The sequence below is a fragment of the Myotis nattereri genome (genome assembly GCF_964212035.1).
Source record: "Myotis nattereri genome assembly, chromosome: 5".
NCBI lineage: Eukaryota > Metazoa > Chordata > Mammalia > Chiroptera > Vespertilionidae > Myotis > Myotis nattereri.
Genome location: NC_138080.1, coordinates 60,943,049 through 60,966,396, shown reverse-complemented (window position 1 = coordinate 60,966,396; position 23,348 = coordinate 60,943,049). Strand labels below are relative to the sequence as shown.

The 23,348-nt window shown below is 43.3% G+C and overlaps 1 protein-coding gene across 1 annotated transcript in view; it reads right to left on the bottom strand.

The window, feature by feature from the left end:
* Nucleotides 1-23,348, bottom strand: part of RNF150 (ring finger protein 150) — a gene marked incomplete at both ends in the record, with an annotated part of 158,093 nt that overhangs the window by 18,156 nt on the left and 116,589 nt on the right. The window contains 2 exons of the mRNA XM_081093136.1: nucleotides 11,191-11,401; nucleotides 18,544-18,640. Of these exons, the coding sequence (XP_080949262.1) occupies nucleotides 11,191-11,401; nucleotides 18,544-18,640 (308 nt within the window). The remainder of the gene's footprint in view (nucleotides 1-11,190; nucleotides 11,402-18,543; nucleotides 18,641-23,348) is intronic.

Below are 23,348 nucleotides of genomic sequence, written 5' to 3'. Positions count from 1 at the left end.
ATACTTTAAGCAATAATAAAAAAAAAAAAGTAAAAAAAAAAAGCTGTTGAGTTAGATACTTCACATTTAAAATGTTTCCTTGTGGATTTTCTATGTGGGGTATGGGGCTCCATTGCTGCAAACTTGAAGGTTTATATCAATGAGTACTTGCAAAATTTTTGCTCCAAACTGTCCCCTAAGGCTACAGTTATAAACACAAAAAGAACATCAAGACTTAGACAACCTGAAATTATTAGTTTCTCAACAGATCATTTGTCTGAGGTCTTCATGCTCAAAACACTAAGATTATAAGTAGGGTGGCTGCCTTTGGAATACAACCAATAGAGAGCCGTGTAGAGGAAGACCTAATTATGACTTTCTAGGAATGGACACTAATGGGCTGTTGATTGACTGATGGGCTGCCTCATGATGCTCACAGGTTTCTCTGTAAATGGTGTTGTAAGGACGTCATCATTTTATATGAGATCATGGTAATAAAAGACTACAGCTTATAACTCAGTAGGACTCAAATGATCAATCAATGAAAAAGATAATGACAAGCAGGCTATGCAGTTCTGGCTCAGGATGTAAAGTAATTGTGATAATCGAAGTCAAGCAAGGTAATGTCATTTTTCATCCCCACAGACAAATGGTTGAGGATACAACCTAGAGCTCCCAGGCTTTGGAATCCATTTGAGAAAGGTGCTGCAGAGATACTTTTATATAAAGACATTTCAGTTGCACTGATGGGAACTTGGGATGTGTGTGTTCACAAGGGGGAGAGATGTGCACAGTGGGATCAGGGGCACATTTATGATTTATTGAGTGCTAGACACTGAGCCAGCAGCTGTATCTACATTGATACATTTCAACTGTGAGGTGGGTTTTATTTGGAGAATTTTTAAAAAGGGGAGATTGAGGACCCAGGGAGGTTAAGTGAGTTGGCTACTAATTCAGTGGCCAGCTAGGATTTGAGCCCAGATCCATTCAATGTCCAAGTCATCTGGCTTTCCCAAGGCCATATTATCTCTTAGTAGGGTCATTTTGATTCAATATGGGTTAATGTTACAAATAGCACCAATGGTATAAAACAAAAATGAAGAGCTTCATTTAAGCTACACTGGTTTCTGGGCACTTGGTTTTATGATATTTCCAGGGCATTTGCAGAAATTGATGCACAGTCAGGCGTGAGAGCCTTTTTCTACCACATTTTGCTTTGTTGCTATTTCTGCCACTTCATCTTTCTCCACCACTTTTAATTCCCTGTTTCTACTGTGTAGTCCAATATCAATGGTGATAAATAAATCATCAATCCATTCCTACAAGCCATTAGTCTCCCACCTTCCTCATGGTGGGGGGTACAGTTTGGCATCTGTGTTCCTGTGACATGGGGGTAGGGAGGCTGTGCCGTCCCATAGGAACTGGCTCTAGGGAGGCTGGTCTGCTGGGGCCTTGGAAGAATTTATCTATATGTATATATGTATAGATATTTTATTTTCAATAGCACACAAAATGAAAACATATATTGCAATGTAGTCTTTTCCATTTCTAATTATTGCTACTGTTAGTTTCCTTTAAAATTCAAAATATTCACTCATTCATTCATTCAGCTATTTATTGAGTCTAACTGGATGCCATAAACTAGCACAGATTATGGCATCCAGTTAGAGCATGAAGGTGAAAAGCCAGGGTTCAAATTCTATGAAGACCTATACATTCTGTGGGGTAACACATGCTTTCTCAAGGAATAATAACAGAGCTAACTATCTGAAAGGAGATAATTGTAGGAGGAGCACCAGATCCTACTTGCAATAGCAGAGAAGACGTCTCAGAGAACACAGCAGAAGGGTATGTACAGCTTGGTGGGTGGAGGGAAATGTGTCAGGGACAGTGTATCTGGAACCAGTGGCTTAGAAAGACTCCTGTGTGATGTGCCAGGTGGAAGTGGGGGAAAGACAGAGAGAGATGCAGAGGCCAAATGCTTACTGATTTGTTTCCACTAGCCAGCTTGAGATAAGTGATAAAAATGTTTTGAGAAAAAAACAGTGAACTAAGATCAGATTTCTATAGATGATTATCAAGGAAGCAGACTGGGAATGGCAAGACTAGAAACAGGGGAATGAAATGGCAGTCATGGCAAAAATCCAGGTAAGAGATGACAAGGTCTTAAAGGGTGGCAGTGGCAGAGGGAAATGGCACATGAAGAGAGGCTTATAGGAATAATGAACATGGCTTGGTGATTGTTTTACTATCCAGAGCCATAGCGTAGAAAGAATATAGGGTAATTGCATGTTATTGGCTTGAGCACTAGGAAGTAATTTCACTATAAAAACTGAAGTCACTAACTTATAAAATAAATCTATACACCAGTGCATTGCAAATATAACACAAATGTAGCATGCAACAAGGAAACTCTCTGAAAAGTTTGGTACCATACACAATTTCTGAAGCCAAGTATGTCATACAAGGTCATAATTTTCACTACGAGACAAAGCACATATTGAGGGCGGGGTGTGAGATGCTAATACAAAATGTGTGTTGAATTAGTGGATTAATTCTTCAATGGCAAGTCAATTGACTCTGTTTTTCCTTATTTTTAAATTTATTTTTAAAATAAGATTCATTAAAAAATTTATTTCACACCACAAGCATAGTTTAACAAGACAAATAGTATTTTATCTTTGAATTTTCACTCTTCAATATGTTTTAATTTCCAAGACCTCTTCCTCATTCTCTGAAAATTCCCATCATCTGTTTCTTTCCCATGGATGCACTATTACTTCATATCTCTAAGGATACAAATGATGGTTTATAGAATTCTGTGCTCTGAATTATTTTGGTTTCCTTGAAATTTATTTTTATTCATTATGTTCTCTCTTTTAGATTTAGTGTTTTGTTTTTTTTTCAACTCTCTAGCCATCCTTGCATTCCATTTCTATTTACAAACGAGGCATTGTGATTAAGTGGACATGGGTGGGGCTTGCCAACTGGGGAAGGGACCTCAATATGGGCCTAGGCCAGTGATTGGCAAACTGCGGCTCGCGAGCCACATGCGGCTCTTTGGCCCCTTGAGTGTGGCTCTTCCACAAAATACTGACTTCTGCGCATGGGCCATGAAGTTTCAATCGCACTGTATGTGCGCGCCCGCACGTGGTATTTTGTGGAAGAGCCACACTCAAGGGGCCAAAGGGCTGCATGTGGCTCGCGAGCCGCAGTTTGCTGACCACTGGCCTAGGGCAACTAGCAGAAGGCTCTGGATGGGGAGGGAACCTGGGGGGCATAAATGCTCTACAAAGTCTTTCAAACGATCTTCTTCTGAGCACCACTCTTTATTGCAGCCTTCCTGGGGACCTGACACTCTGAGGGCAAACCCACCTGCTTCTTACTGGTTTCTCCTTAGGAAGCACTGAGATTTCAGCTTTTCCTATTTCACGAAGAGAATTACCACGCACTTGCCATCCAAAATGTGTTGACATTTGTATTGTCTACTGTAATCTTTTCTCTTTTTTAGGTCCTTGTAGGTTTATACCTTTTACAAGGTTGGCAGGACTTGGTGAGATAGCAGAGATAAGCCTGCGGGTTCAATCGGCTTTGTGTTGCCAGAAGTCTTCAGTCGATTCTAGATGGTTCCTTTACCAAGATGACCAATCCTGATGCCCTTGAGTCTTAAATCACCTCAAAGGGACATCTTTTAATTCCATTTTTAACTCTGTGCTCTTAGTCTGGAGTAAGTGAGCTTCTCAGGCATTTCTTTGCAGGGACCATGTTTAACGATGTGGTCCAGTATTGGAGAGACAGTTGAGCCAGGGCAGAAACTCGATGTACCTCCTCTGCTTCGGTTTTTCCTTTGGGGATAGATATTGTTTGTTTCTACTGTACCAGAATGCTATGCAGGCCGAACAAGATACTGTGGGCGAATTATTCTTTGAGATCTTAGGAAGAACAATCAATCGACAAATTAAAGGTATTTTTTTCTGCTAGTAAAAGTGACCCAAGTGAAGAAATGAAAGTGCAGACAGGGTAATCAATTTGCCCAAGGGCCCACTGGTAATTGGAGGACAAATCAGGACTAAGGGCCAAACTTCCTGCCTCTGGCTAGTGGTGTTTCCATGATATTATCTTATCTCAAGTAGCCCCAGTAATGTTCTGATAGTTACACCCCCCACATCCCCCGGGACATTGAATTTCATTTCTGAAATACTTAGACTTACAGAATCCCGAGACTCTGAATTTTCAGGGCCAATCCTTATGTCATCCAAAAGGCATTTCAGCTGTTTCTGCTTTCTCAATCTCTGAATAATGAAACTCCCCATGATTTGTTATAGAATTGAAACGGAAAGAGAAATTTTATGTTATTTACACTTCATGCTGCTCAAACACTGAAAAAGTGCTGACCGGCCAACTGTGATTCCTGCCATTAGCTGCCACCTCCCTGCTGAGCCCCATGCTCAGTGTGACAGTGTCTGGTAAAATGCAGGTCTGCTCAACAGCCCTTTCCCCAGCTCATCTCAGGACAGCCGCTGAGCCACGGCACGTACCAAAGCAAGACAGCCTTGGGAGATGGTGCTATCAGTGAGTAACTCAGAACACGAGACAATCTCCCAGAAAGGGATGAGCTTAGTCCACTGGCTAAGTTACTTCGTTTCAGGAAGACATGTTTTTTCCGAGAGGATAGCGTGTGTCATGTCCGAGCAGAGTGTTCCAAGTGGTGATATATCTGTGGTCTAAAGGGATGAACTTTCTCCTAGGCTGTCTGAGAGTCTGCAGATCCTCAATCCTCCCTGTCAGAGGCACCAGACACATAAGACAGGAAAACCCTGGGAGGCTGGCCCTGTGGGCTTTCTTCGACTGACAAGTGTTTTTAATCCAGGAGGAATGTTATTATGGAAAACCCAGTGGCTTGTCGATTGGAGAGTTGCCATCTGGGTCACTTGATGATCAAGACATGTGCTTATTGCGATGATCTTTGCTCTTCAGAACAGCTGTCCCTCCGTGGAAGCTGTCATTTGAGCTGGAGGGCCCAGAAAGAAGGAGGTGATGTTGCTTCGGGACCTGGCACGTTACGAGACATGGGGAGCAGTGTCACAATCTGCAAATGCTTCGTTTTGTAAAGTCATCCACCGTGGCTTAGCTATTTCCTGAAGGGGAGATGATAGTGAGGTCTGCAATCTTGAAGGGTTGGCCGATTCTGTTGGCTGACACAATGGAATATGCTCACAGATCACAGCAGTCAATCTTGTCGGGGCTAATGTGAGTTTTATGGGCACCAAGGGAGACCATTCTCATAGCTGGATCCAGCCACTATATTATCCCCGGTCAGGAATAGCCACTTCGCCATTTCAGCTTTTTTGCCATTTCAGTCAAAAAAGCTAACGTGGCTACTCACTCTTGTTCTCCCTTGTAAACAGTGGAATGCTTTCTTGAGGTGTGTTTATTTCTGGATGCAACAGTATATTTAACAGTCACATAAAACCTGGAAATTGCTGCTTTGCAAATGCAGCAAAGTGTAGCTGCGCCTTTGAAGCAGAAATGTGATGCAGGAACATCACCAACCTTCCCCTTTCCTCTCAGTTGTCTGGACTCAGAGGCTCAGAATGGAGTTTCCTGGAAGAGTCCTGGAGACACACGCTTTCTTTTATTTTCACGTTCAGGCTGCGGTCAGAGCAAGCCAGGGCACTGACAAGTTTTGAACACAGATGTTCTGAAGGCTTCGTGAATTGTTCCTTAAACAATAAACACAGAACTTTAAAAATGCAAAGTGGATGGCATTCCTGGCCCGATTTTAAGAGAAAGTGTCTTTAGCAATGAAGAATCCCCAGAGAGGTTTATAGTGAGTCCCTCAAATGAGAGAGAGTGGCTCGTTCCAGAGACTCTGATGAAGTCTTTGGGAGTCTTTTCAAGATCGGCATGGACTCCTGGTGACTGCAGTGACAGTCGTTAATGACTTTTTTTCTGGGCTTTAGTTTCAGCTGTGCTGAGATAATTACTTCTGTCCTCGTGACTGCATTTTGAAGAGTATGAACCTCCCTCCCCCACCCCCCCCCAAAAAAGGCTGACCCATCTCCAGGTTCTCTGCAAAGGGATGGTGGTTTAGTAGCTGACTGTCCTCTGGTGAAGATTATTAAGACATTCAGGAACTCACCCTTTTGCACACTCAAGGGATGCTTCCTGCCTCTATTTCTACTGAAGAGATGTGGACAGCAAAGGAGGCAGCCTCTCCAACCTCCCACCTTTGCTGCCTGCCCACTGCCCAATGCACAAGGGATCTGAAGGGAAGCAGGTCTGTGATTCTTGACCCCATCACCCATTTTGAGACAATAAAAAGGAGTGTGTGTGTGTGGGGGGGGGGGGGGAGGAAGGTGAGGAATTGGTAAAGAGATCATGGAGAGAGAATTGTCTTGCTGAATCCACTGCTCTAGCCAGAGGGGTGGGAAAGGCTCCTTCCCAACCCACACCCAGTGTGGGAACCCCAGGGATGCTGAACTATGTCCCCTGTAGGTGGGGCTCAGGGAGAAGTGACTCGGTCTTAGAAAAGCTAAAGCAGGCAGACATAGACTCAGGTCTCTTTCCTGACTGGCGTCTGGGAGAGGAGGTGATGGCCAGGTGGCGCCAGGGGCCAGGGAATGGCACTGTACTGGAGAAGGCTGTCGGAGCAGGTGATGTGTGACTGCCCTAGAGCAGGCCACGTGGGACAGCGAGCAGGATTGGGCTCCACTTGGGCCTCTCCCTAAGGACCTCCTGATGGGTCAGGCACTTCAGCAGACAGAGGCTGCAAGCAGACTGCTGGATGCCCAGGGGTTGCAAGAGGCCTCCTGAGTAAGCAATAGAGAACCTTCTGTCTGGAGTCATGGGAATTGTTACAAGGGAAAGGGCCCTGCAGGAAAAATAATTCTTTTGTCTGAGTTTGAGATCTAAAGGGTCTCTTAGAACTGTCCATTACCTAAGAGTGAGCAGAAAATTCTTGCTGGAATTTTCACCCAGGGGCTGGGGAATATTGCAGCCACTCAACACAGTTGTGGCCGTGCAGCCAACAAAGAGGTATCTGAATACATCACAAATGACATTTGCCCAACATATTAGATACACTTTACACCCCCAAGGATCGGGGTTGATAGAAAGTTAGCAAAGGGAGTTTCTCAGAGGAATCCCATACCACATTTCATTTAAACAGGCTGAGTTTTAGCAGTAACTCACGTGTACTGCTTCCTTCCGTAAAACTAGAAGACCAGGTTTTACACATTATGCCATGTGCTCCTCAGAGTATTGAGGCAGATTTACAGCATCCTGATTCTGTCATCCCCAAGTCTCTTTCTGCCCCAGCTCCCTCCGCCCTCCACTCTCCACCCATGGGCTGACAGGGGGGTCCTTCTAGTTTGAGGTGAAGGAAGGGCGAATGGGTAACGATCTAGAGGCACAATTAGATGGTTGTGGAGATTCAGTACAGGAAACGGGTGGTGGCATCCACAACTTCCTTGAGAAACAAAGGGAAGGCTTCCGGCCCCCTGAGAAGACGTGGAGCACACTGAGTGTCTTGGGAAGGGGTTGATAAGTCTTCCTCTTCGTGTCTTTTTCTAGCTCCTCCCTGGAATCTCCCAACACCCAGGGCTGTTTGTTTAGCTGCGTTTTCCTTTGAGGCTAAGGGACTTTTCCCCTTCTGAAGCAAGTCCAACAACTGCAGCCTGGGCTTGGGGAATCGGAGGGGAAAGTAAGCTTTGGTGCCATCAGACAGGCAGATAGACAGCGGTGAGTGAGCTCAGGACATTCGTACAAATGGCCACTTGCACTCACCAAGGTGCAGGAGAAACACTGCGAGTTGGCACTGCCACGTGAGATTATACAAAGTGGAATGTCAGAAACATTAAAGATATGTGTAAAGAATGTCTTTCTCTCAAATGTCAGACTTGCAACAAGTTGAGATTTCCTTTGCTGTGTCAATGCTTTTTCTTGTTACTTTTCCCTGGGAGCTAAAGATGATCCTTTAGCACCAGATTTTCCCATCTTCCGCTAAAGGCAATCTGTTAGACCCCCCTTCCTGCCTCCAAGTGCTGAGATGACTTTTACCTGTATTTGACTGACCCATGAAGAGTCTTTGCCAGGAAAGGAAGAACAGAGAGAGGGATGAATGAGGATTCAAATAGGAGCTACACACATTATTGAGCTCTAAGAAGTTTAGAAAAATGGAGGAAAAGAATAAATAAAATGAGAAGGGAGTGAGCATCTGTATCCATTTTCTCCCCTAGTGCACCTTTGAGCATCGAGTAGTTAGCATGGGGTTCTGGCCAGAGGCTTCTCTGAATTCCAGCTCCCCCTGCTACTATGACCGTGGGCCAGTCACTTCAATCTCTCTGTGCCTTTGTTGTTGCATCAGTAAAATGCTAAAAATATTTCCCGTAGAGTTGTTGTGAGTTAATTTCATAAGTGGTTTTAAAGGGTGCCTGTTGCATAGTTGGTGTTATATATTTATTAGCTACTGTTATTTCCTCATTTTCTAGTAATTTCTTGGGTCTGTAGAGATGTGAGGTGGGAAAAGATGATGTGAAGAAAAATCAGGTCCAACCCCCAATGGGTTGTGACATGTAGCAATACTGAATCACAACTACATTTATTTTTCCATCCAAATTTTTTTTTTGGATAGCATTAGAGAGTTGGTTACAATAATGTTGATGAGAACTTGAATTTTTTCACCCACTTATTCATGCATCTGTGATTGTTTATTTATTTGAGTTAGGGCACAAGGCAATCAATTTACAAACCTGTAGAGAGCAGAGAATTTTCCCCTTAAGGAATCTACAGTCATTTGGTTAATAGTACAAACCATTAACATCTAATCAGAATTATTATATTTGAACTATTCTGTTAAATCCCCATAAATCAAAGCAATCATAAATAAATGGTCTAGGAAAAATATTTCGTGAAAAAATTCAGTTTCTATACTATAAGATTGATATCTCTGAGTCTCTACCAATACCTTCCTTTGAAATTACCTGTCATTTTTCCTTCTGTGTGAATAGGGGCTCCTTGTTTCAAGCTTAGACTGAACACTTTCACCTCAGGTCATTCAATCAACATCTACTGAACGCCTGCTATGACCTGAACACTTGGAGTCTATGTTGGGCAAAAACAGTTTACAGATTATAAATTATATGGATACTGATCACAATTTTCAATTTCATTTTTGATGTTTTTTTAAACCCACATGTTATGCCTCTTCATTTGCCATCTGGGATTTACTGAGATGTATGAAGCATGTAGTCACTTTTCAAAATAAGGAATCTACTAGAGGACACATTTTCTTCTGAATATTTAAAAAATCATTTCACTGCAAGGACAATAATGCATATTGGACTTGGTTCTTCTCATGGGCTCAAAAAAGGCTCATGTGTTCAAGGTTGTTGAGCTGCTAGCAACATTCTATCAGGCCTCCCTGTATACTGCACAGAGGCCACTGATGGATGTACCTGATGGTAACTGAAGATGTCCAATGACTGGAAACGTATAGGATAATCTTGTGCTGTGAAAAGAGAACTTATTCTTTGATCTGAATCAGCCACTTACTCCTCTGGGCCACAATTTTCTCATGGTAAAAATTGGAAGTTTATCATGGCAAAAATAAATGAAATGACCTTCAAGGTTCTCCCATCCCTAAATTACTAGGATTCTAAATGAGTCCCCCCCCCTTTGGGGCCACTTGCCACACGTGGCTCCCGAACACTTGATTCATGGCTGGTAGAACTGAGATGTGCTGTAAGTAACAAATACTCACCAGATTCTCAGTTAGTACCAAAAAACATAAAATATGTTGGATATATTGGGCTAAAAATATGATTAAAATGAGCTTCACCCATTTTTGTAGTGTGGTTATAGAAAACGTATAACTGCATTTGCATTATTAACATTGGGCAGCACCACTCTACACCTACAAAACAAAGGGATCAAAACCTATCTTTAAGGACTTTAAATGTTTAATGGCGAGTGTTTCAATATTGTGGTCCTTATGCCTCTCAAAGTCAAGTTAAAATACTTATCTACCCAAAATGAATAAACCTTGCATGCACAGATATTTATCACCAAGTTCCTCTTGAGGTTGCTTTCTCTCCAGGTCCTGTGCGAGTCCTATGATTACAACACTCAACGGTCAGCCCCTATGGTTTTGCCTCAAGTAGATCATAACAGATGATCAGGAAATACACCAAAATGTTAAGAATGATTATTTCTGGGTAATGGGGTACTGAGTGATTTTTGAATTTTTTAAATTCTTTTCTTCATCTTTCAATCTTTTAACAATGAAGACTATTATGCTTCTTCATTAGAAAAGTGCATACCTTTGAATTTCAGCATGAATGGTTTATAAATTGTATAAACATGGCAAATGTGTAAAAAAGAGGACATTTAAAAGGAAATACCCTAAAATACTTTAATCTGCTTTTCTATATTTCCAAACTTTCTATAGTGAATTGGTTATTTCTATCCAGGGAGGAAATACACCTTATTTAAAACTTACACTATCCATCCCCCCTTTTAACCTTTAACCTATGTAAATCTGCAGGCTGGCTTTCTCAGAACGCCTGAAGCTATCTCTACTGTATTAAAGTGATGAGTAAATACTTCAGATTTTTTGCTTCAATCTTCAATATTTTTACAACTATCATCAAACAGAACAGTACTGAGTTAAGAGTTTATGCAGGAGTTGGGAAAGAAACCCCCAACGGTATTTTAATATGCCACATGCACAGGGGCTTAGGTTGTACTGGGAAAATGCCCTTCTAATTGGGTGTCATTTACATCTGAGTCCTGTGGCAGCAAGGGAGAGCACTTTCCTGTGTGCAGTCCAGACCAGTACACACACACACACACACACACACACACACACACACACACACATACACGCACGCACAGGCGTGAGGGGGGTTGTGCCCTATCTCAGTCCCACTGAGCATCCCCAACAGCTGCTTTTCTCACCTGCCCTCCCTTCTTGAGGCCAGACCCACCGCCCTACCTGCTGCAGAGCTGGCATCAGTGTGCGGGCAGGCAGGACAGAGCCAGGTGTGCTGTCTGCCCTGCTGGATCTGCAAGAGCCGGGCTTCTAAAGGCCTGTCAGGTATAATTGTTTAACCTGGCAATTTTTTTGGTCTTCCTGAGGGAATGTTTTTTTTCCAGCTCCTACAAGGCAACAGCCCTCTTGAATATGGCACTACTGAGCACAGAACTTACTGTTAGTAGAAAAGATAACTTCTCCCTCCTGCGGGGTGGGGTCTGTATCCTGGACCACCTGCAAGGCTCCCACAGTCCGAACAGCAGGGTCCAAAGTGACTGAACTTTCATTTACAGTCGTGTCGCTTGCACCTGTGATCTGGTTGGTTGGTGGGCCTCCCAGAGATCCCTCGTAGTCGGTGGGCAAGTCGTCCATGCAGTCGGCATTGGGCTGACAGGAGCAGAAAAGAATCTGTTCTCAGTGTGTGTCATCAAGTTAGAGGCAAAATGTCTGCAGCCTAGATATTTTGTCCTGATGGAAAACCAAGTTCTTTACTGCTTTCTTCCTGAACCATTTTATTTTAAAAATGTCCACATGTAATGAACAGAAAAACATTTTCCAAAATTTCCTTTCCAAAGATTCCATTTTGATCTACATACAAGGTTTTAATCCCAGGAGTAGCAATATAATTACATAAGACCTATGCATTATTTGCAAATACAGATGACATGAGAGGGGGATATAGAATTGTGAATTATTCAACACACACACACACACAGACACACACACAGGCACACACACAGACACACACACACACACACACACTACAAGGTGAGGCTATTTTTTGTTGTTAGACATAATCCAAAAACCTGCTATTGAAAAAAAGCTCTATTTATTTAACATGCAATTGAGCTAAATGAAAATCTTAGAATCATGACACTAGGGTAAGACCATGGAGTGTAACTACCCATCATTGCAGGACTCTTCCCCCAGTATCCACTTGTACAACATAGAAACGGGAGCTCTCTGCTTTGCAAGGCAGCCTGCGTTGCTCAGCTTTGCTAGACTATTCCACTATTGGGGAACGTGGCAAGTTTTACTCGTTGGTTTTAGTTCTGCTGTTTAAAGTGATATTGAATATATTTATATCTCTTTCACAAGCAGCTTTTAAAATGACTTTCAATTGCTATACATTCACCCAAACTCATAAGAAAGGTGGTATTGGAATAAGATGGGCTTGAGAAATACTAAGATAGCTATTAATTATTATTACTTTTTCTCTGTTCTGAACATCAATATTGTCTTGAATGATGATAATTAAGTGGTTTTGCACCCCTAATGGATAAAGAACAAGGTGTGCAGGTGGGAATTCTGGGTTGACAATGATTATGTTGTGTTAAAAGTTCATTAAAAGAGAAAATCTATAGCTCAAGGACTCATTGGGAGCAAAAAGCAAAAAACTCAAAGTACTGGACTCTTGCCCTAAGTTTCTGCTATTAAACCAGTCTTCTGACCACCAACCTGTGTTTCCAGCAGCTGGAAATCTCCACCACTCCACAAAACCCTCAAATTCAGCTCTTTCCCTTTTTTTCTGTATTCTCTCTCTCTTTTTTTGCTTCTTTGTCTCTGTTGGAAGTGAATCAAGTCATTGAAACTCAAGTTGTTGAAGGTCAATTCACTGAATGACTGAACTGCCAAACGCACTGATTGAGACGCTGATCATGAGCAATTATGCTATGAACATTTCTCATCCGATTACTGGTCTCCTAATCTCCCTATAGTTTCCTCCCAGTACATCTCATTCTCCACTTTCTCAACAGAGCACTCTTTTTAAAAAACACAGATATGGCCCTAACCGGTTTGGCTCAGTGGATAGAGCATCGGCCTGTGGACTGAAAGGTCCCAGGTTTGATTCCTGTCAAGGGCATGTACCTTGGTTGTAGACAAGATCTCCAGTAGGGGGTGTGCAGGAGGCAGCTGATCGATGTTACTCTCTCATTGATGTTTCTAACTCTCTATCCCTCTCCCTTCCTTTTTGTAAAAAAATCAATAAAATACATTTAAAAAACCAAAAATAAAACACAGATATGATTCTTCTTTTCTCCTAAAGAATTAATTACAATCTTAGTGTGGCAACACAGGCACCCTATAGCCTCGGCTAGCCTACTCTTCTGGCCTCACCTCCAGCCTTTGGAAACACACCGAACACCATATATTCCCTATCTCAGAGCTTGAGCTAATGCTGTTCCTCCGCTCAGGGTGACATCTGCCCCAATCATCCAGCTCCCCTTTCCCACCCTAAGATCTCAAATTAACCCACCTGGGGAACTCCTAATCACCCCTCAATTCCAAGTCCAAATGTCACCTTTTCTAAGTAGCGTTCCCTCCCAGGTAGCCATCCTCAGTAGTATAACACCTTATTCTTAATTCTCCCACACTGTTATGGGTCACTGCACTTTCTCATTCTACTAGTCTGCCTTCTTAAAATTCCAGTTTTATTAAGATATAGTTAACATGTAATACTGCATTGTAATACTGTATTAATTTAAGGTGTACACGTAATGATTTGGTATATGTATATATTGCCAAATGAGCACCACAATCAGTTTCATTAACATCCATCACCTCACCTAGTTACATTTTTTCTTGTGATGAGAACTTTTAAGAGCTACTGTCTTAGCAACTTTCAAATATACAAAACAGTATTGTTAACTAAAGTCACCATGTTGTACACCCTCAGAACTTATTTATCTTATAATTGGATGTTTGTACCTTTTAACCACCTTCACACATTTTGTCCACCTTCCACCACCTGCCTCTGGCAACCACCTGTCTGTTTTCTGTTTCTATGAGTTCAGTTTTGTGGATTCCACATATAAGTGATACACAAGCCTTTTAAAATAACTCAATTACATTATATTGCTCTTGAATCATCTAGTGCCTGACAATTAGTAAGTGGTCAGAAAATGTTGATTTGAAAATTTCATCCGAGTCTCAGTTTACTGCTGTGAAAACTTGGGGACATTAGAATCTGCCCTACATTAAGAGAGGATTTGAAAAAATATTTTAAAAACTGACAAGTTCTGTTCAAAGGTAAGGTGCACTATTGAAGGGTAGCAGAAAATACCACCCCTCCATATATTGGCATAAGGATTATTTTGAACTGAAATAATTGAGAAGGACATAAAGACATGCTCTCTGTCCTTCTTCTATGTGCATAAAAGCAGGATATGCATTTGTAAGTGTGTGCCCCCTCTGTATCAGGAAGGTGAGAACATTCTTATCACCAGTGTTTGGGAATTGACTCTGAAATGGATCTGCACAAACGAACCTTACGAACATGACCTTATCTGCCCTTAGTTTCCCCAAGACATTTACCTCCTCACAATCTGCTGTTCTAGAAACCCAGAGTTCTTTTCCTTTGTCTTGTTGCTTCTCTAAAATTTCATTGCTCTTTTTTTGAAGATGCTATATAAGCTCAACTTCTAAGCACCTTTTTGAGTTACTCATCACTCAGCATTCCCATGTGTAGGTGTGGTGCATGTGTTAATAAATGTTGGCTTGATTTTCTCTTGTTAATCTTTTATGAGTCTAATTTACAGAGCCCCAGCAGGAGAACCTAGATAGGTAGGAGGAAAAATAATTTCTTCCCCTCCCTAATACCATGTAAAGATGCTTCTAAGCAAAACCCATTGTGTGGGGTATTGGGGAGGAAAAGGTTTCCTAGTGAGGATAGTGTGCCATAAGCATCTGAATGCAATCATATATGTGATAACAACTGACATGTTTTTCAAAATGTTGTGTTTGCTTGTCGATATTGTTCCTTTATTTCTTTTCTTTATTTAAAAACATATTTTATCAATTTTGATGTAGGGTGTTTGCCTTTACTTTGTGGACTAGTAAGAACAGTGTTACATCTTTAATGGAGGAAGGAGAGGAAAGAGAAGGACGGAATTAGCTCACTGAGACTGAGTTAGCAGGCATAAATAATTTGGGTTAGATATAATATTGAATACATCAGCCTTACTAACTCTCACATAGATTATATCTGCTCTAAATGGTTCATCAAATAGCAGGTTTTGAAAAGAAACCCAATTTATAATCGCCTAGAGGAATTATCATCGTAATGTTTAGTAAAAGATGTCAAATATCATCTGAAAGCGAACAAGGTATAGGTATTCAAATTCAGGTTAGCATGGGGAAACTCCTCAAGACAACCAACTGCCAAAGAGTCAAGGATTCGTGAATATACCAGCTACACTGTCTTTGCCATCAAACAGTCATCCTATTCACACCTGGATAACAAGTGACGGGAGAAGGTGCTGGGATATGAAAAGCCCAGTTTATATGGTACATTATAGGCGTATTCTCTGAAACCTGCGTTCTCTCATCTTACAGGACACCTAGACCTGACTGAAGAGAAAGGAGGCTGAAGCACCATGATGTAGATAAAGAGATAAAAACACTTCTGACAATAAAGGACCCCCCCTCCTCTCACCTTTCAGTTCAGTATTCTGTTTCTCCTGATAAAATATAATGAAAAAATATGCCCATCGTAATGGGAATTTCATGAGCCCTGAGCTGTGCTTTTATTCTTTAGTTCACTTTAGAGAAATCCACTTACAAAATAAAAATGTTTCCAGCTCTTAGCTTTCAACTTATATTTACAGTAGGTCCTCGGGTTACATCGGAGATCCGTTCCTACGGCGCGACGTAATGTGATTTTTGCCCTAAGTCGGAACCCCCCTACATAAGCACCTAGGTCACTCACATGAAGCACATACACAGCAGAAATGAAGTGAAACATTAAAAAAATTTAAAAGAAAAATAACAATTCCTGACCTTTACTTGTGGTAAATAAATAATAAGAAACATAAAGCACATATGTACATACGTCGAAATGACGAAACTTTTTTTTTTTTAATAAATAAATGGGAGATGGCGACGTAACCACGAAACGACATACGTCAAGTCTGACGTAACCCAAGGACTGTCTGTATTTGCCTGCTTTAGCACAGGAAGCCACAAGGATACTCAGTTAAAACAACAGAAACAAAAAACCCCCCAAAATCCTGCCACCTGTATTTGGACTAGCTAGTTGATCAAGATTACAACCAAGTCCTTGGTGAGTGGACATTGATCAAAGAGGGATCAGGGTGAATTTCATAAATTATGATTCTGTGACTGGCAGCCTTCAGACTCAGAAGGGCTATGTGCCACAGACATTTACTGAACAATTAGCATACATAAGGGATACAGAGATGGAGGACCAACAAGCACCAATTACCAGAGAGTGACAGGCGCTTTTTAATTTTCCTTGATTGAGAGGAAATGGAGTATAGGAGTTTAGGAAGATCGTAAAGCTATTCCATAAGTTGTATAAAAAGGATTTTCAGTTAGCTATAGGAAGTGTTTTCTAACTAAGAAGGTTATGAGTTTGGCCAATGACATGGAAAGTTCTAAGAATGGAGTAAAAATTTCATCTCTTTGGCATAATTTAGGCATGGTGCTACTCAGAGATGGAGGATAGAGTGGAAACAACAACCAAAATTTCCCCCAGATCCAGACTTCAGTATCAACCACCAGGACAAAAACAGAGAAGCCTCAGGGAGGCACGAGGCAGGGCGAGGGGGGAGTCATATGCCTCGGTGCTGCTGAGAAGTAGCGTAATCCAAGTGTCTTCCTCATGGAGGATGTTCTGTTCTCTGGGGCGAGCTCGGATGGGTGTCACGTTCCTGTTCGCCTGGCCTTTAAGAATCCTTGGCAAAACCCAAAAGATGCTACCAATGTTTATTTTTCTAGAAGCCAAGCATGCTAAGTAAAATCCTACCCGCGTATAAACCCTGGCCAGAAGGCCCACCTGCTAAAAGTCACAATGCTAAACGTTTTGTTAATAAGCCAAATGGCCACCCAATACTTCTCTTTTAAAAACAATGAATAGCTGTATTCTCAACTCATTTACAAGTAGCTTCTGGAGAAGTTGAACCCCCCCAGGAAAAGTCTGGAGTCAAAGTTATTTAGTACAAAATTTGGCTTCATGGTTCTGAAGAAGGAGTATTGGAATGGACCCTTAGGAGCTTTGAAAGTACCCTGAGCAATAGGAGTGAGGTCAGGTGGTGTGACGCTCTCTAATTGTGAGTATGTATTCTAAAGGTGTCAGAGACCAAGACACATGTACATACATGCAAGCACACATATACATACATTCCCCCCTCCCTTGTAAGAACCAGTTACGGCCAGGAGTGTGAAAAGTGCAAGCATTGAGATGAATTTCTAAGTCACCAGCATCTGGTAGAGATGCTGGGTGTTAACTAATGTTTCATGTTCACAGTAATTGATTTTCACCTTGACTACATTATGCATTTACAACCCTGGTCTGAGAATTTAATGCATTGCCTTTCAAAATCTAATTCAAAGATACAGTCACACCAGCTGATTTGTTTCTGGTGCATCAACCGTGAAAACCAGCACTCAGCTGGCACAGAGGAAGCTGGTCCAGGGGAGAAACTTCAGCCAATGCACAGCCCCCTAAGGCCTCAGGTGTGCCCTCTCCAGCAGAGTCCCTCTGATAGTCCTAGAATAATGAGCCCCTCGGCATTAAAGAAAACCTTTGATATCTGACCTGCTCCTTCCTCCTCCAGTGACATCTTGGGACCATTAACATTCTCTTTGTTCTCTGCCATTAGTGAGAAGTGACAACAGGGAGGTTGCAAGTACCTTGCAGGGGAGGGGGAGTGCAGGGGAGGGGGAGTGCAGGGGAGGGGGAGTGCAGGGGAGGGGGAGTGCAGGGGAGGGGGAGGCCGGTTTCTGCAGCCTGCCTGTCTAGCTCCTTCTAGCCAGTGCCTGTGTTTTTCTGACATCGCTCTGTGCAGCCCTCGGATTGGGTGGCCTGGCTGGCTTCCTGCCCTCACATGGCAGCTGCTGTCTCACCAACCACCAGTCCGTGGGCTTCACTTGCCATGGGCCTGGGAAAGTCTTTCCCTGGAGTGTCAAGCCAGCCAGCTGGTGGGATTCTCTTTGCACTGGCAGAGAGATTTGATTTTATACAACCTATAATGGAGGCACCAGCTGGAGGGTCACACTAGAATGAAGTGGTTCTGGCTCTGGTGTCCTGCTCGCTCAAGGTCCCCACCGATCTGAGTTCAGCTGTGGCTCTGAGCCAGGGTCCCAGCAGCTGTTCTCCCCGCCCAGTGTGGGGAAGAGCTCGTTTCCTCTGAAAGCTAGGGGTCTGGGGCACCATCAGACAATGTGGCCTGCAGACCTCTGTGATGACAGCGCAGGGGCCACGACACAAGAGGAAATCAATGCACAACTGGCCCATGGGGCGTCTGCTGGGGTCCCGCCTGCATCTACTCACTGCAGCCTGGAGGAGAAGCTGCACAAGCAGCACCTGGACTCGCAGACACAGACAATGGACCCGGGGAGAAGGCCAAGTGTTTTCAGACATGGGCATTCCCTTTGGGCCTCATCGGATGACGCCCAGGCTATGGGGTTGAGGGGACAGAGGAAAGCCAGGTGTGACATGTTCTCCCTGCTCCGGGGGTAATGCAGAAAGACAGACATGACGAGGCTGTAGGCTGTGCTGTGCTTACCGGGATCCCTAGGGCTTTAAGAATGTTCATCTTGCACATGGGGCAGGTGCGATGGTCTAGGAGCCAGGGGTCAACACAGGACTTGTGGAAAAGATGCCTGCAATGAGAACCATACAGCTTAGAGCGGCGGCAACTGCAGAGACTCCCTAGTCCAGTAGGGCCCAGATGCTTCTCCAAAGTCACTCAGCTGCTCAGTGGCAGAGCCAGGACTCGAACCTCCGTCTCCTAACACCTGGACCAATGTGCGTCCTGTCATCCCCTACGGCGGTACAGTCAAACTCTGTCTGGATCCCAGGAGTGTCCTACAGGCCTCCAAGTTTCAGAAAGTGTAGAAACAGAGAGAAGCTTCTCTTTCTTAATAGGAAGCATGTTTACTGGAAAGAACACAAGGGGAGAAACTTGAACAGGCCTTTCAGGGTAACCTGATAGATACTACGTTTGCAGAATTCCAGAATTTCTTTTCCCACAGTCGGGCTCCTTTCCATTAATATTTGGGGGTCTGACATAAAGGGCAGAGGAGATCCTGGAAGCATTTAACAACACAAATGACCTTTTTAGTTGTTAAGGCTGCCGGTTGTCAAGTCAGAAGCCAGAGTGAAAGGGGCGGTAACCTTTCCTGTTTGGATAGCTGACATCTGTGCTCAACTCCACTCCATCCCTGGGTGCCAGGTTCTCTGAGCTTTCATCTGGGGGCAGGCTGAGGGGGCATTTGGTAGATGTGGGAGGGCGCCCAACTGAACTGCCTCTCCACTTGGCTCTCAGAGTCACTCTGTCAGACACTGTTGGAGTCAGAGCTTGCTTTCTCACTCACAAGATCCAGATCACGGGCAGAAGCCAGCTGTCAGAAGTGCCTGCCTGGGGCAAGAAGAGAGAGAACTGTCTGTCTTAAGGGTGAGGGCTTCCTTAGGACAGTGCCTCCATGCCTGACCCTCTCTCCTCAGGGGTGCTCTAACCCTGGAGTACTCCCACTCTCCCTTCTCATCTCTCATTCTAACAGTTCTCACAACATTCTTTGTGTTGGACGGCTTTAGGCCAAGGGCTTAAAACATCCTCCCTGCCTCAAATTAGAGAATTGTGCAGGAAGGGCCTTCCTTTTAAATTGAACTTGGGAAGTAGCCATGTGCCAAGGATGGGATTAGCTGTATAGAGGATGTCTTCAGATTGGTGATTAGAAAAAAGGAGAGTGACAACTTGGATGTGTCCTTGTGTTTGCAGATTACTGTTTAGAATGCCCTGCAGATTCACTGCTTGGGAGGCATGTGTCTCATTCATTCATTCTCTCACCCACGCCTTCGTCCAACAAGTAGTGTCTGCCAAGAACTGTGCTCATCACTGGGAGTCGGCATGATAGAGATTTGGCCCCTTCCCTTAGGGCAGTGATGGCGAACCTATGACACGTGTGTCAGAGGTGACACGCGAACTCATTTTTTGGTTGATTTTTCTTTGTTAAATGGCATTTAAATATATAAAATAAATATCAAAAATATAAATCTTTGTTTTACTATGGTTGCAAATATCAAAAAATTTCTATATGTGACACGGCACCAGAGTTAAGTTAGGGTTTTTCAAAATGCTGACACGCCGAGCTCAAAAGGTTCGCCATCACTGCCTTAGGGAATATAACAGGAGAGGCAGACATTAATAAAATAATAATATAAAATAAACTGCTAATGACACCAGTGCTAAGTACCACATTAGAAGAACAGGAGTGGGGAAGGATTTATAACAAGGAGAGTTTCCCGATGAAGTGCCAAAGCTAAGACTGGAGGGCTGCATAGACATCCACGTGAAGGGGAGGGGAGAGGAAGGAGGACATTTAAGCAGAACCACTGGCTGGACAAAAGCCCTGAGCTGGGCACTGGAAGAAGTGGTCCCAGCACAGTGAGGGAGGGGCTGAGGCTGGATAGAGTCCTGCCTGCACAACCACCCCTCTCCCCAAGATATACCTCTCTCCCCACGTTCAGGCTCTACCTTCAGGAAACAAGTTCCTAATCTGACTTTGCTCACCACCTGGTGTTCCTCCTGGGAACCGAGTCAAACATTCTGGCCCCTTTGACCGGCCCTGGGAGGCAGGCTCTGCTGTGTCTCCTGAACACAGACTGGAGTGGGAACGAGGGCAGGCCCCCTCATTAGCTGTTGTAGCTTAAAGAAGTCACTTGATATCTCCAAGTCTCATCTGCCTCATCTGTAAGATGAAGATCTAATACTCACATAGAGAAGCCTTCCCTGAGTATCCAGTTCACCGAAGTGAGTACTTCCTCCCTAGCACCCTGAGTGATTTCTTTCCATGCACTGGTCTTACAGCTTCTGTGATGGTTAGGGTTAGTGCTCTGTGTCAACTGGGCCAGGTTATTCAACCAAACACTAATCTAGGATATTCTGTAACTATGATTAGTATGTATAATCAGTTGACTTTAAATAAAGGAGATTATCCCAAACAATCTAGGTGGGCCTGTTCTAATCTGTTGAAAAGTTTTAAGAGCAAACCCTTTTTGAGAGAAGACATTCTGGCTCAAGGAGGCATAATTAATGGCCGCTCAGTTTTCAGCCTGTAGGCCTGCGCTGCAGATTTCAGACTTGCCAGCCCCTACAATCACGTAAGCCAACTCCTTGAAAATATATAGTGGGATATAATGTTTGGCATCCCGACTGATGCATCCCCCAATGAGAAGATGACCTCCATGAGAGCAAACCCCCCCTTCGCCTGATGGACTGTTGTATCCCAGCATTGAGAATAGTTCCTGGCACACAGAGAAGAAATACTTGCCGCATTAGTGGGTATTTATCCAAGGCCCGGCATCCTCACTGCCTGCACATGGTCAGGTCACCCAGTCCCATGGACCCACTCTTCCTAAAAATCTTTCACATTCATTGCTTTGCTCTTGTCGGTGCTGCTCCCTCTTTCACCATCTCATGACCTTTTTTCTGTATTATCCCACTAACATCCAAACTGGTCTCCATGCCACCAGTCTTTCCCTGCTCTCTTCAGCCCACTCTTCCTTGCCAGATTTATCTTTTTAAAATAAAGTATGAGTTACGTCACCCCCTTGTTTCAGTCTGCTCTGTGCCAGGAGCTGGGTGTGAATTTGAATAAGACACGGTCCCTCCTTCAAGGCAGTGCTACAGCCCTTCAGTGGCTCCCTGGGAACTAAAATGTCAAGGCCACTGAGAGGTCACTCCTGGATTCATTTTCTGGCTGTTTGATCTTAGGCACATCTTAGTTCTCCAAGACTCAGACCCCCATTGGTGAAATTTTTTTTTTTTTCTGAAATGGTTAAGATTTTATTTTATTTATTTTTTTTTAAATTAAATCTTTATTGTTCAGATTATTACATTTGTTCCTCTTTTTCCCCCCCATAACTCCCCTCCTCCCAGTTCCCGACCCACCCTCCGCCCTCACTCCCCACCCACTGTCCTCATCCATAGGTGCACGATATTTGTCCAGTCTCTTCCCGCATCTCCCACACCCCTTTCCCCCTCAAGAATAGTCAGTCCATTCCCTTTCTATGTCCCTGATTCTATTATAATCACCAGTTCATTCTGTTCATCGGATTATTTATTCACTTGATTCTTAGATTCACTTGTTGATAGATGCATATTTGTTGTTCATAATTTGTATCTTTACCTTTTTCTTCTTCTTCCTCTTCTTAAAGGATACCTTTCAGCATTTCATATAATACTGGTTTGGTGGTGATGAACTCCTTTAGCTTTTCCTTATCTGTGAAGCTCTTTATCTGACCTTCCATTCTGAATGATAGCTTTGCTGGATAAAGTAATCTTGGTTGTAGGTTCTTGGTATTCATCACTTTGAATATTTCTTGCCACTCCCTTCTGGCCTGCAAAGTTTCTGTTGAGAAATCAGCTGACAGTCGTATGGGTATTCCCTTGTAGGTAACTGAGTTTCTTTCTCTTGCTGTTTTTAAGATTCTCTCTTTATCTTTTGCTCTTGGCATTTTAATTATGATGTGTCTTGGTGTGGTCCTCTTTGGATTCCTTTTGTTTGGGGTTCTCCGTGCTTCTTGGACCTGTAAGTCCATTTCTTTCACCAGGTGGGGGAAGTTTTCTGTCATTATTTCTTCAAATAGGTTTTCAATATCTTGCTCTCTCTCATCTTCTGGCACCCCTATAATTCTGATGTTGGTACGCTTGAAGCTGTCCCAGAGGCTCCTTACACTATCCTCGCATTTTTGGATTCTTTTTTCATTTTGCTTTTCCGTTTGGGTGTTTTTTGCTTCTTCGCATTTCAAATCATTGACTTGATTCTTGCGCTCCTCTGTTCTGCTGTCGGGAGTCTGTATAATATTCGTTATTTCAGTCCGTGTATGCTTAATTTCTAGTTGGTTCCCCAATATAAGATCGAGGGTCTCATTAGTTTTCTTGTAGATCTCATTAAGTTTATCGGCGGCTTCTAAACAGTTCTTGAGAGACCTTAAAAGTGTGGTTCTGAACTCTATATCTTCCATTGACAATTTTGTCCTGTTTCTTTGTCTCCGCATTTTGTTATGCTTCCTTGGTGCACCCCCTAGTGGTCTTTGTTCCCAGTCTTATAGTTAAATCTTTGTTGTAGCTAATTCCAGGGAGGGTTTGACCTCCAGGCCAAGTGGCTATGAGAATCAGCTGTGTCAGCAGTGAGAGAACTTCTGTCCTCTAGGGAGGTGCTAATCTGGCGTTTGCCTGAGGCTATCCGGCAAATGCCTCTGTGCAGGGCTTGGGCGGGGCGGGTCGCACAGGATCAACAGGGTGGGCCGGAGAGAGCAGTTATGGCAGCTCTCAGTCCTGTCCCCAGGGGCTCTGCCTCTCTGAGT